The sequence below is a fragment of the Chiloscyllium plagiosum genome, unplaced genomic scaffold (assembly GCF_037043375.1).
Source record: "Chiloscyllium plagiosum isolate Xiang-an unplaced genomic scaffold, Cpla_swu_hap1 HiC_scaffold_24, whole genome shotgun sequence".
In the NCBI taxonomy this organism is placed as follows: domain Eukaryota; kingdom Metazoa; phylum Chordata; class Chondrichthyes; order Orectolobiformes; family Hemiscylliidae; genus Chiloscyllium; species Chiloscyllium plagiosum.
The window spans coordinates 1322291-1336473 of NW_028270162.1; the positions used below are offsets into that span (position 1 = coordinate 1322291).

The 14183-nt window shown below is 41.6% G+C and overlaps 1 protein-coding gene across 2 annotated transcripts in view; it reads right to left on the bottom strand.

The window, feature by feature from the left end:
• The window catches only part of dnah10 (dynein axonemal heavy chain 10), a 380504-nt gene extending 367222 nt beyond the window's left edge, over nucleotides 1-13282 (bottom strand). For both annotated transcript variants that reach the window (XM_087999811.1, XM_087999812.1), the window contains exons 1-3: nucleotides 12931-13282; nucleotides 8345-8440; nucleotides 5540-5595 (exon numbers count right to left, since the gene is read on the bottom strand). In XM_087999811.1, the coding sequence (XP_087855937.1) occupies nucleotides 5540-5595; nucleotides 8345-8440; nucleotides 12931-13159 (381 nt within the window). In that variant the 5' untranslated portion in view covers nucleotides 13160-13282. The remainder of the gene's footprint in view (nucleotides 1-5539; nucleotides 5596-8344; nucleotides 8441-12930) is intronic.
• Between the last annotated feature and the right edge of the window lie 901 nt (nucleotides 13283-14183).

A 14183-nucleotide genomic window follows, 5' to 3' on the forward strand; every position in this document is an offset into this window, starting at 1 on the left:
CCCCCCGCTTTGGTTTATATCCCCCTCTTTTTTTTTCTTACTTTACTGATTAATATTATCATGGGGGGTGGGGAGAGGGATTTGATTTTCTTCCCCCCCTTGGGGTTGTTTTCTTTTATTATTTTATGTATATATGTGGGATGTATGTATATGTGTATGTGTGTATATATATATATGTATGTATGTATATATATATAAATAAGCTGGGGGCTTTGGTTAATGTTGGTGGGGGGAGGTGGTTACCTTATTCAATTTTATCTCTGTCTTTAGGAGCGGGGTTGTTTCTCCCTTGTTATTTTATATTAGTATATTTAATTATTATTTGTTGAGGTTGTAATTTTATAGTTAAATGTTTATATATGGTATTAACATTACCAAATATATCCAGGTGTTGGTATGGGTGGGGGTAGGGTCCTCACTGTTAACTCTAGCTTTGTATTATATCTGAATTCTCCTCATTTTATTGAGGAGTGCCTGGGTCAAGGTGGGGCATTGGTTGGGAGAGGATATGATGGACTTTTGGAGAGGAAGTGACACCCCCTGGGAACAAGGGGGAAAATCTCCACTTAGATACGTTTTATAGTTTTTTTATTTAGAAATAGTTTTTTATTGTATTGGTGTGAGTGTATTAGAGAGTCTTTATTTTTGTAAATTTTATATGCTCTATGCTCGGGATGTTCTGGATAGGGTTTCCCCTCCCGAGCGGTCTCGAATTTGCCCAGATGATTATGGTTGATCAGTCGGTTAAGTGGTGCACCTGGAATGTCAAGGCAAGTAATTCGCCAGTCAAAAGGAAGAAAATATTATCAAATCTTAAGAAGGAAAGAGTTGATATAGCTCTCCTACAGGAGACACACCTGTAGGATAAAGAACACTTGAAATTACGACAGGGTGGATTTGATCAGGCCTTTTTTTTTCTTCTTTTAGCTCAAAAAGCAGGGGAGTTGTTATTCTTGTTCCGAAGAATTTTCCTTTCAAAATCCTAAAGCAGATAAAAGACGAATCTGGACGATATATTTTGATTAAAGCCCTCATAAATGGAGAGGAATATGGGATTTTAAATTTGTACCACTCCCCGGCACACCCCTTTAAATTTATAATGGAAGCCTTTTCAAAATTGATGGCTTTTGGTAACCGTCATACAATTATAGGGGGAGACTTTAATTGTATTATGGATCCGGAAATAGATAGGATTCCCAAGAGTACTGCAGGAGTATCTCTCAGATCTAGACAATTGATAGATCTGAACAAAGAATTAGGATTAGTAGATGTATGGAGATGTCTTCATCCACAGGGCAGAGATTTTTCTTTCTACTGCAATCCACATAAATGTCATACTAGAATTGATATGTTTTTTGCCCCCCGATTGTTTTAAATTCTATATCATCCTGTAAAATAGATAGTATAGCAATTTCCGACCACGCTGCTGTATATATGGAAACTAAGGCGAGGAACAATGGGACATCCCCTCCGCATTGGCATATGGACCCCTGCCTAATGAAAGATAGTAAATTTGTAAAGTACTTCTTTCAAGAACTTAAAACTTTTTTAGAAATTAACTCAGGTACAGTTAGCAACCCATCAATGATGTGGGAGACCATCAAAACTTACACGCGAGGCTTGATCATCTCCTACTCAGCGACCCAGAAGAAATTGAAGGAAGAACAACAGCGTCTGCTTGAAGCTCGCTTAAAAGCAGCTGAAACAGCATACGCTGATGGACCTTCTATTATTAAATTGCAAAGGATTAGAGCTCTTAGGACAGCTCTAAACACTACGCTTACTCAAACGGCTAAGAGGGAAATATTATTTGCCAAACAAAGGTTATATGAATATGGCGACAAACCAGGTAGATACTTAGCATTTCTTGCAAAGAAAAAAAAGGCCCCTCAGACTATTACGTCTATCAAGGAAAGTACGGGTATTCTGACTCATGATCATAAAAAGATTAATGCGATCTTTAGAGAATTTTATTCTCAGTTATATAAATCGCAGGATTGTGAAGATAAGACGAGGAGGATGCAGTCATTTTTTAAAAATTTGACCTTTCCAGGCCTAACTCCGGAACAAGTATCGGTCCTAAATGCTCCTCTGACAGTCCAAGAAATACTTGATGCAATTAGGCAACGTCAGAATGGTAAGACACCGGGTCCAGATGGTTTTCAAGCTAAATTCTATAAAGAATTTACAGAAATATTGGCTGGTCCACTTATGGACATGTATAACTATACATATAGTCAGGGCTGTCTCCTGCCTTCGCTGAAAGAGGCAAATATCTCTCTTATTCTTAAAAAAGGAAAGGATCCAGAAGATTGTACATCATATAGACCAATATCCTTGCTAAATGTAGATTTTAAAATCCTTTCTGAAACGTTAGCACTGAGACTAGAAAGTGTACTGCCACATATCATAAAGGAGGATCAGACGGGGTTTATTAAGGGCCGTAGATCATCCAATAATATTAGAAGGGTTTTGAATATGATTCAAGCTTGCCATCAGGGAAAGATACCAGGAGTAGTAGTTTCATTAGACGCGGAAAAGGCATTTGATAGGGTTGAATGGTCATATTTGTTTTACACATTGGAAAGGTTTGGCGTTGGACAGGTGTTTACCAAATGGGTCTCAACATTGTATAGTGATCCCAAAGCAGTTGTGGTTACCAATGGATTAGGTTCGGATAGCTTCAGTGTGGCTAGGGGCTGCCGTCAGGGATGTCCCCTCTCGCCACTGTTATTTACGATAATAATTGAACCACTAGCAGAAGCTATACGAGCTGATCCTAATATAATGGCCCCGAGGATTGGTACAGGTAAACATAAAATTACCCTTTATGCAGATGATGTTCTTCTATTCCTCAGTAATCCTCTGATGTCCGTAACTCGCCTAATCCAAGTTATTAATACATTTAGCACATTCTCAGGCTATAAAATTAATTTTTCAAAATCAGAGGCTATGCCAATGGGTGGCCTTGCTATGACGCCCCACTTAGTGGACGGATCCCTTTTTCCCTTTCGTTGGTCCCTGGAGGGCTTCTTATATTTAGGCATTTTTATTACTCCAGTATTTGGTCAGTTGTATAAGGCTAATTTTGTGCATTTACTGGAAAGGGTAAGGCAGGACCTCCAGCGATGGGGAGACCTTCCAATTTCCTGGTTGGGTAGAATAACACTAATCAAAATGAATGTCCTGCCCCATCTCCTATATCCTATGAGAATGCTTCTGGTGATGCTGCCGAGGACGGCTCTACGTAAATTATATGGCTGGCTATGTTCCTTTATCTGGAATCATAGACAGCCCCTCATTAAGCTGAAGAAGCTACAGCTTCCACAGACAAGGGGAGGATTGGACTTCCCAGACTTTAGGAAATATCAGTTAAGTTCCCTATTAAGTTACATAGCTGATTGGGTCTTGTTTGATCCACAATCAATCTGGTTGGACATCGAGGCCTCTCAAGTAAAATACCCACTTATTAACCTTTTATTTTCAGACAAGAGGAAAATCATTATGGATCACTGTAAAAACCCTATAATACTAAACACAATTAAGGCTTGGAATATAATGCGGCAAAATGAGGGCAATTCACATAAAACATCCCCCTATGCACTGATAGTGGGAGCATGGGGATTCCAACCAGGGTTTATAGATGCCACTTTTAAACTCTGGAGATCCAGGGGTATCTCATGTCTAGGGGACCTATTTAAAGAAGGGGTCCTGATGTCTTTTGAACAGCTGCGTCAGAAATTCGGATTACCAAATGGAGACCTCTTTCGATACTTCCAAATTTGAGATTATATACAGAAGAAGACTACGTTATTAGATAGTCTTTATAAATCAGATAGAGAATGTAGTGTCCTACGACCAGTGGGGGTATCTTCCGTCAGTACTATTTATCATTTACTATATGATGAAGTATCGGGAGATATGGATAATCTGCTTAAAACATGGGATCAGGATTTGGGACTAGAAATCTCTATAGAACCGTGGAATGATATTTGGGAAAATGCTAGAAGAATTACTATCTGTAATAGAACCCAGGCTATCCAGCTGAAGATACTTATAGCACCGGTTCGACTGGCAAAATTTAAGGCAGGAGCATCTTGAATATGTCCCAAATGCAAAATAGAGGTGGGCACTCTTGTACATTGCCTATGGACCTGTCATAAGATCCGTAGATATTGGACTAAAGTAGCAAGTACCCTGACAGAAACTTTAGGAACGGAAATTAAAGTGGACCCTGTATCTCTCCTTTTGGGCTTTTCGAACTTTCCCTCCCTGGACATGTACGGGAAGAGACTATTTTCTATTCTTTCTTTCTGTGCAAGGAAAAATATTTTGGTGAACTGGGTGGCTGAGGGCCCCCCTGGACTTTCAAATTGGCACAGATTAATTATGGAATGTATTCCCCTTGACTGCCTTACAAATATGGTGCACCGAAAGACCGAATTATTTTATAAAATATGGCAGCCCTTCTTGAATTACATAAATACAGATATTTCGGCTATCCTAACAAGGGCTTTTATTTAATTGAGATTACAAACCTGGCTGGTCCGGGGCCCCTTAGGAGAGGAATCCCGCACGAATACGGGTTTTATTACATCTGATGTTAACACATTCCGAGCATGTAAGAGACTTAAATATACACTCTGGTTAGTTGTAGGTTAGATTAGTAGATAGTTGAGTTTTTTTTCTTTTTCGGTATTTTTTTTTTCTTTTGTTAAATTTTGGCTATTGTATATTTGATTTAATTGTATATCAATGTTTATATTTGAGAGTTTTGTTTATCTTTGTAAACTTGTAAAAATGTTAAATTTCTAATAAAAATATCTATAAAAAAAAGTTTCAGTTTTCTGATTATCCAATAGGAACACATCAACTGTGAGCTCTCCAATCTGTGAAATGTTTATTTAAGTTAATTGCGTTTTTCATGGAGAAAAATACTTTTGAGCATTTGAGTTCCAAAGAAGACTCAAACCACTAACTCTGTATATCACTCCACAGATGCTATCAGACTTGAATTTTTCTAGAAACTTTCTGCTTTTAATTCAGATCTTCAACATCTTTGTTTTTATTTTGCTAGCTGATGCCTGTTGTCTTGTGACAATTAAATCACTGTGATATTGAGGGCATTAAAGCTTTCACTGCACGTTGTGGTTTTAAGTTTCATGAGTTTGATAATATTCAGGGTATTTATGACTTTTTCTAATTTAACTTTTGTGTGAGTCCAAATATTCGAGAAGGTAGTGTTACTATGTGACTTCATTACCTAATAAAGGAATTAGTGAGAGTAAGTAGCTTTCAAAAATTAATGAGCAGACTTCAAGGGGACCCCATGAATAAATTTATTTTATGTTGAGTTGTTCTAATTTACTTTTTCAGTAGATAAAGACAAAGTCACAAAATGTGAACATTTTGTCTTGAATGCTAAAGAGGGTTTTAAAAAACCCATCACTTTTTGCTAATGGCTTCAATCCAGATTGCAGTGGCAAAGCTTCCAATGTTAAATTATATTGTCAACCAAAACAGCAATGTTGGTACCTACCGTCTGCACAAGATTTTGCTTAATATCTTCTCCTAAATCTTCAGGTAGTCCAGTCTCTGGAACAATTGTTAAAGGACACATTAGTAGGTTAGAACATTTATCATTCTTGTTATGCTCTTTCTACAAATATGTACATTCAACATGAAAGTTGTACAAGTACTAGTCACCAAACTCTTGCTAACTTCAGGGAAACAAGGTAATAGTACAGCAATGTCACTCAAACAGCACTGTTTTAATTCCCCCTCATTTCTTTCAATTTTCAGAGTTAAAATCTCCAGAGAGATGAGTAGCTTTTACAAAAAGATCCAAACTTCTAGTTGCTAGCTGACCAAATGACATGGCAAAATTTAATGCTTTAAAACCTTTGCTGTAACAAATGGCTATAAAAATAAGATTGACAAAACACTTAATCTAGGTTATTTATTTTTTAAACTACAGAAAGTAGAATTTCCCCTATCTCCTCATCACCCATAAGACCATAAGACATAGGAGCGGAAGTAAGGCCATTCGGCCCATCAAGTCCATTCAATCATGGCTGATGGACATTTCAACTCCACTTACCCGCATTCTCCCCGTAGCCCTTAATTCCTTGTGACATCAAGAATTTATCAATTTCTGCCTTGAAGACATTTAGCGTCCCAGCCTCCACTGCATTCTGTGGCAATGAATTCCACAGGCCCACCACTCTCTGGCTGAAGAAATGTCTCCGAATTTCTGTTCTGAATTTACCCCCTCTAATTCTAAGGCTGTGTCCACGGGTCCTAGTCTCCTCGCCTAACGGAAACAATTTCCTAGCGTCCACCCTCTCCAAGCCCCATGTATTATCTTGTAAGTTTCTATTAGATCTCCCCTTAATCTTCTAAACTCCAATGAATACAATCCCAGTATCCTCAGCCGTTCCTCATATGTTAGGCCTACCATTCCAGGGATCATCTGTGTGAATCTCCGCTGGACACGCTCCAGTGCCAGTATGTCCTTCCTGAGGTGTGGGGACCAAAACTGGACACAGTACTCCAAATAGGGGCTTACCAGAGCTTTATAAAGTCTCAGTAGCACAACAGTGCTTTTATATTCCAATCCTCTTGAGATAATTGACAACATTGCATTCGCTTTCTTAATCACGGACTCAACCTGCATGTTTACCTTTAGAGAATCCTCAACTAGCACTCCCAGATCCCTCTGTACTTTGGCTTTACGAATTTTCTCACCGTTTAGAAAGTAATCCATGCTTCTATTCTTTTTTCCAAAGTGCAAGACCTCGCATTTGCTCACATTGAATTCCATCAGCCTTTTCCTGGACCACTCCTCCAAACTGTCTATATCCTTCTGCAGCCTCCCCACTTCCTCAGTACTACCTGCCTGTCCACCTAACTTTGTATCATCAGCAAACTTCGCTAGAATGCCCCCAGTCCCTTCATCCAGATCATTAATATTTAATGTGAACAGCTACGGCCCCAACACTGAACCCTGCGGGGCACCGCTTGTCACCGGCTGCCATTCCGAAAAAGAACCTTTTATCCCAACTCTCAGCCTTCTGTCAGACAGCCAATCCTCAATCTATACCAGTAGCTCACCTCGAACACCATGGGCCCTCACCTTGCTCAGCAGCCTCCCGTGTGGCACCTTATCAAAGGCCTTTTGGAAGTCTAGGTAGACCACATCCACTGGGTTTCCCTGGTCTAACCTACTTGTCACCTCTTCAAAGATCTCCAACAGGTTTGTCAGGCACGACCTCCCCTTACTAAATCCATGTTGACTTGTTCTAATCCAATCTTGCTCTTCCAAGAATTTAGAAACCTCATCCTTAATGATGGATTCTAGAATTTTGCCAACAACCGAGGTTAGGCTAATTGGCCTATAATTTTCCATCTTTTGCCTTGATCCTTTCTTGAACAAGGGGGTTACAACAGTGATCTTCCAATCATCCAGGACTTTCCCTGACTCCAGTGACTTTTGAAAGATCTCAACCAACGCCTCCGCTATTTCCTCAGCCACCTCCCTCAGAACTCTAGGATGTAACCCATCAGGGCCAGGAGATTTATCAATTTTAAGACCTTTTAGCTTTTCTAGCACTTTCTCTTTTGTAATGGCAACCATACTCAACTCAGCCCCCTGACTCCCTTTAATTGTTGGGATATTACTCATGTCTTCCACTGTGAAGACTGACGCAAAGTCCTTATTAAGTTCTCCTGCTATTTCCTTATCTCCCATCACTAGGCTTCCAGCATCAGTTTGAAGTGGCCCAATGTCTACTCTTGCCTGTCGTTTGTTTCTTATGTATTGAAAGAAACTTTTACTATCATTTCTAATATTACTGGCTAGCCTACCTTCATATTTGATCCTCTCCTTCTCCTTCCTCTCCTTCCTTATTTCTCACATCACACATTCCACAGAATTAGTTTGTAGCAAACAGTCCTCAGTTGTTCCCAGCTTCCAATGGGTTTCTGCATCCCCATTTCACAGGATAGTAACTTCAAATGAACTTCTCCAGATGTTTTCCTCGGTTTTCAACAAGTTTTTAAATCTACCACCAGCAGTCAAGTCTGTTTTGATGATTTTTCTTCCCACTGCTTGTGCCAAATTTCCATCAGTCCATAGAAAATTATAGAATGGCGTGTTTCCTGGACTGCAGACTCTCTTGTTGTACACACAAGAGTAACTCACAAAGTGAGGCAGCCTTGCAGCATCAGTTGAGTCTCCATTGAAAGACCATTTAGATCATTTATAAAGTTTCATTCTTTCCCTCTGGGGTAAAACTATAGGTTATGCACAATATACAACTATAATCTTCTTTACACAACTTACCAACTTTTTCTGTTTCGCCTGCATTTGGCAAATCAGATTTTGTTCCATCAGTATCAGCATCTTCTTCATTTGCAGGCTCAACTACCTCATTAGGTTCTTTGTGAAGGATAACATAAAGAGTTGTAATGTTGTAAACATAAATTAGACATAAAAAATTTATTGATGCTCTTTAAGTACACAATGATGGATAGGTATTATGAGAAAATCAGAGTGCTCCTCTCATATACTTAGTAGAAACAGGCTGCTTCTAAACATTTAACAAGAGTGCACAGCCTTAAATGGTGAATATGATTTCTCTGTTGAAAATGTAAGGATAATCATTCAGTAATAAAGACAACTGTAATCACTGGACAATACTTTGCTGTGTTTTCACTACTTTTATAAGAAGGAGGTCATTGGTAAAGTCTATTGTCTATGGGCCAGATACTCCAGGTTCAAATCCCACACCAGGACTTGTGAGCCACAGACGGACTGTTCACGATGTGCTTCAATGGTGGGAATAAAGGGCCGAACAGTGGCAAATGGAGTTTAATGTAGATTAATTATTGTACAAATGGTGGAAGAATGGGATTGTGGGAGATATAGCAGTTTGGATTAGTAATCGGCTTGCTGAAAGAAGACAGAGAGTGGTGGTTGATGGGAAATGTTCATCCTGGAGTCCAGTTACCAGTGGTGTACCGCAAGGGTCGGTGTTGGGTCCACTGCTGTTTGTCATTTTTATAATGACCTGGATGAGGGCATAGAAGGGTGGGTTAGTAAATTTGCAGACGACATTAAGTTCGGTGGAGTTGTGGACAGTGACGAAGCATATTGTAGGTTACAGAGAGACACAGATAAGCTGCAGAGCTGGACTGAGAGGTGGCAAATGGAGTTTAATGTGGATAAGTGTGAGGTGATTCACTTTGGTCGGAGTAACCGGAATGCAAAGTACTGGGCTAATGGTAAGATTCTTGGTGGTGTAGATGAGCAGAGAGATCTCGGTGTCCAGGTACACAGATCCTTGAAAGTTGCCACCGAAGTTGACAGGGTTGTTAAGAAGGCATACAGTGTTTTAGCTTTTATTAATAGAGGGATCGAGTTCCAGAACCATGAGGCTATGCTACAGCTGTACAAAACTCTGGTGCGGCCGCACTTGGAGTATTGTGTACAGTTCTGGTCACCGTATTATAAGAAGGATGTGGAAGCTTTGGAAAGGGTGCAGAGGAGATTTACTAGGATGTTGCCTGGTATGGAGGGAAGGTCTTACGAGGAAAGGCTGAGGGACTTGAGGCTGTTTTCACTAGAGAGAAGAAGGTTGAGAGGTGACTTAATTGAGACATATAAGATAATCAGAGGGTTAGATAGGGTGGACAGGGAGAGCCTTTTTCCAAGTATGGTGACAGCGAGCACGAGGGGGCATAGCTTTAAATTGAGGGGTGATAGATATAGGACAGATGTCAGAGGTAGTTTCTTTACTCAGAGAGTAGTAAGAGTATGGAATGCTTTGCCTGCAACGGTAGTAGATTCGCCAACTTTAAGTACATTTAAGTCGTCATTGGACAAGCATATGGACATACATGGAATAGCGTAGGCACAACATCGAGAGCTGAAGGGCCTGTACTGCGCTGTAATGTTCTATGTTCTATAAATGTGAATGTTACCTTTTGGAAAGGCAAATCAGGGCAGGACTTGTACAGTTAATGATAGGGCTTGGGGAGTATTGCTGAACAAAGAGACCTATGGGTGCGATTCATAGTTCCTTGAAAGTGGAGTCACAGGTAGACAGGCTGCTGAATAAGGCATTTAGCATGCTTGCCTTTATTGGTCAGTGTATTGAGTATAGGAGTTGGAATGTCATATTATTCAGGACATTGATGTCACTTTTAGAATACTATGTACAATTCTGGTTGCCCTTCTACAGGAAACATGTTGTTAAATTTAAGAGGGTGCAGAAAGATTTACAGGAATGGTGCCAGGACTGGAGGGTTTCAGTTATAGGGAGAGGCTGAATAGGCTGGGGCTTTTTTCCACTGAAGCACTGGAAGCTTAGGGGTGACCTTTACAGAGGTTTATAAAATCATGAAGGGCATGGATAGGGTGAATAGACAAGTCTTTTTCCTAGGGTGTGAAAGTCCAAAGCAAGAGGATATAGATATAAGGTGAGAGGGGAAAGATTTAAAAAGGACCTCGGGGTAACTTTTTCATGCAAAGGGTGGTGCTTGCATGGAACAAGCAGCCAGAGGAAGTGGTGGAGGCTGGAACAATTACATTTAAAAGGCATCTGGATAGGTGCTGTATATGAATAAGAAGGGTTTAGAGGGATATGGGCCAAATGTTGGCAAATGGGATAAGGTCTGATTAGGATGTCTAGTGGGCACAGAAGAGATGGATTGAAGGGTTTGTTTCCATGCTGTGTTAATCTGATTTTCCCAATATTCCCCAAAAGGAAAGAGAAAGTGTGAACAGACACTTTTTTTGTTTAAAAAAGCCTCAGTTATACAGACAGTTAATATGTGCAAGGAAATTCATAGTAAATTCTTAACATCCTTCATGGAAAGAAACTGCCTTCTTTACCTGGTCTAGCTTATGTGACTCCAGGCCCATAGTAATACCATTGACTCTTAACTGACCTCTGGGCATTTAGGGATAAGCAACAAATGCTGGCTTAGCTATGATGCCCTCATCCCATGAATAAATTGGAAAAAATTCCTACCAAACCTCTTGTAGTAGGAGAGAGATCCAGATATTGCTGGAGCAATGCATAGAACAATTGGACATTCAGTACGAGTTATGCCATCTCAATAAAAATGTGCTTGGACATAATGAGCAGATGAAGGAGAGGAAGCTTGGAATTAGTAAAGGACAGGGGTCTTGTCCAATGAACATTTTCGGATTTTTTAAGGAGTTAAGAAAAGTCTGCAGATATTTATGTGGACTTCCAGAAGATTCTTGACAAGATTACACATTTTTAAAGTTGTCACCACACATCAGGTTAAACCTGAAGGCCACCACACATCAGTTGAGGCGGCAAGGTTAAGACCTTTTGAGTAACCTTGGCCAGTGCAGGGAGTGAATTTATACTGTTGGTATCACTTTGCATCATGAGCCAGCTAACTGACCTAACCAACCCTCATTACTCTACATGAAAAAGTGAAACAGATTTGAATGTGGGTCAAAGTTTTAGTATTGGGGTCCCTGTCCTAACCTCTCGCCCATCTCTTTCTCCCGTATCTTTTCCCTGGCATGGATGCATTAGGATTCATTGAACTTTCAAATGGGGAATGAATTGGAGAGTTAGATTAGATTAGATTACTTAGATTAGATTATTTACAGTATGGAAACAGGCCCTTCGGTCCAACAAGTCCACACCGACCTGCCGAAGCGCAACCCACCCAGACCCTACATTTACCCTTGCCCCTAAAACTACGGGCAATTTAACATGGTAAAAACAATGACTGCAGTTGCTGGAAACCAGATTCTGGATTAGTGGTGCTAAAAGAGCACAGCAGTTCAGGCAGCATCCTAGGAGCTTCGAAATCGACGTTTCGGGCAAAAGCCCTTCATCAGGAATAAAAGGCCAATTCACCTAACCTGCACATTTTTGGACTGTGGGAGGAAACCGGAGCACCCGAAGGAAACCCAGGGGTTTGGGGGTCAGGGATTGGAATTATGATAAGGTTTGGGGTTAGGGTTTTGAGGATTTCAGGTCAGGATTGGGTTACCAGATTCTGAGGATGTCGGCCAGGTTATGGTTAAGATATCATGTTTAGTATTTCGGGAATTAGGCAAATTGGGAATTAGTGTATGAGGCAAGATTTAGGGGATCAGAGGTGGGCATTTAGGCTGATTAGGGAGTCAGTTTGAGGGTTGGGCTGGATTTGGGAATCTGGGCTGGATTAAAGTATTAGGGGGTCAGAAATTAGGGGTTCAGTGTTAGGTATCAGGTTAAGAGAGTGTGTTGTGTTAGGGATTCTGGGTGTTGGTTTTAGAGCATCAGCCTTCAGGGGGTCAGGGTTTAAGGGGCCAATGAGTAGAAGGGGATCAGGATGGTGGGGTTGGGTTTAGTTGGTCATTGTTGGGGGTCAGGGTTGAGACCATCAACATTTTAAGGGGTCAAGGTTTAGTCAGTCAAGGATTGAGGGTGTCAGGGTTTAGGAGTCAGGTTGTTGGGATCTGTGCTGGTTTTAGGGGTTTAGGGTGTGAGGTCAGGAACTAGGGGGTGAGGTTGTGGGCGGTCAGGGTTTTGTTGTCAGGGCACAGGGGTTCAGGTTGTTGGGGTCGGTTTAGGAGATCAGAGTTAAAGGATCCACAGTAGGGGGCCAGGATTTAGTGGGTCCGTGATAGGGGGTTTTACGTTTGAATAGAGGGTCATCACTCTTTAGGGGATCAAAAGTGTTAGGGGTCAAAATATTGTTGGGAGTAGGGTTTTGGAGGTCTGTGCTGTGGTAGGGGGATTGGGCTTTGGGGGTCTGTGCTTGTTTTGGGGGGGCGAGGTCAGGGTTTAGAGAGGCACTGCTGAATCAGACGGCTCAGGGTTAGGGGTCTGTACTGGGTTGGGGGTCAGGGTTTAGGGCGCCTGCTGTCCAGCTCCTGTCCTCTGCTCTCACCGATCTCCACCTCCAGCTCCTGTTCCTCCATGCGGCTCCCTTTGAAGAAGAGCAGAGCTGACGGGCTGTCCTCGCTGACAGTGTCGTTGATGAATTTGAGGATGATCAGCTCCTGCATGCCATCATTGCGGTTCACCAACTCCTCAAAACACTCAGGCTCCGTGATCCCGAATCCCTCATAAACCCGGTCCCGGATCCACTGCAGCCGCGGGTCATCGAAAGACATCATTGTGGCGGCTGCCGCGGGTGTGTGCCCCCCTACCGGGAACCGGGACTCGGTATCAGGAGCGCGTACAGACTGGGATTCAGTGTCGAGAACGCGCAAAGACCGGGAATCTGTAGCGGGAGCGCCCCCGAAGAGCGGAGGGAAGAAGCGAGCTCGCGGCCGCCTCCTCTGGGAATCCGCACCAACCGCCCCGGGGGCACGCGCGCGGCGGGGAGGCATCTCCATGGAGACGGGCGCAAGCTCCCGGCCGTTCCCATGGGAACGGAAACAAACAGAAACGGAAAGTTCTGGAGAAAGTCAGCAGGTTCTGGCAGCATCATCTGTGGAGAGACTGAGTGAGTGAACATTGTCAGTCAATCAGCATTCTTCAGAATGTGATAATATGTGAGAAAGGTGTTGTTTACAGTGATGGAGTGAGAGCCCAGAGAGACTTAGTCACAGGGATTGTTGACAGTGAACCAGGGAGGAGAACCTAGACAAGAGATAATGGAGATGAGGGCCTGTGTGCTCTAGAAGGTTAGCAAGTACACAAGAACACCAGTCCCTGCAGGTTCCCCTCTAAACTTAACTTGGAAATGGACAGAAATGTGTGTGTCTGCAGTTAGTGCAGGTTAGGGTTGCTAAAGAGGTGAAAAAAACATCTTAAGTATTAAATGGTAGGAATACTTATAATTTTTCTTTTTATTAAAATGCCAAATTGGTTAGGTTTTGTTTCAGGAGTTTGCAATCTTGAAATTGTACTACATTTACAAATTATACAGCCACAATAAAATAATTATTTACCTTTTAATAAAATTAATGAAACAGCGACATTCTTACACTGTTGCTGGGTCAGAATCCTGGAATTGCCTTCCTAATGGCTTTATGGGTCAATCCAGAGCATGGGTTCAAAAAAGCAGCTCACCCCCACCTTCTCAAGGGTCAACTAGAGATGGGCAACAAATGCAGGTTCAGCCAGCAACACCCACATCCCACGAGTGAATGAATTAAAAGAAAATCTACACACTGGATGGAGGAGGTTTGGAAC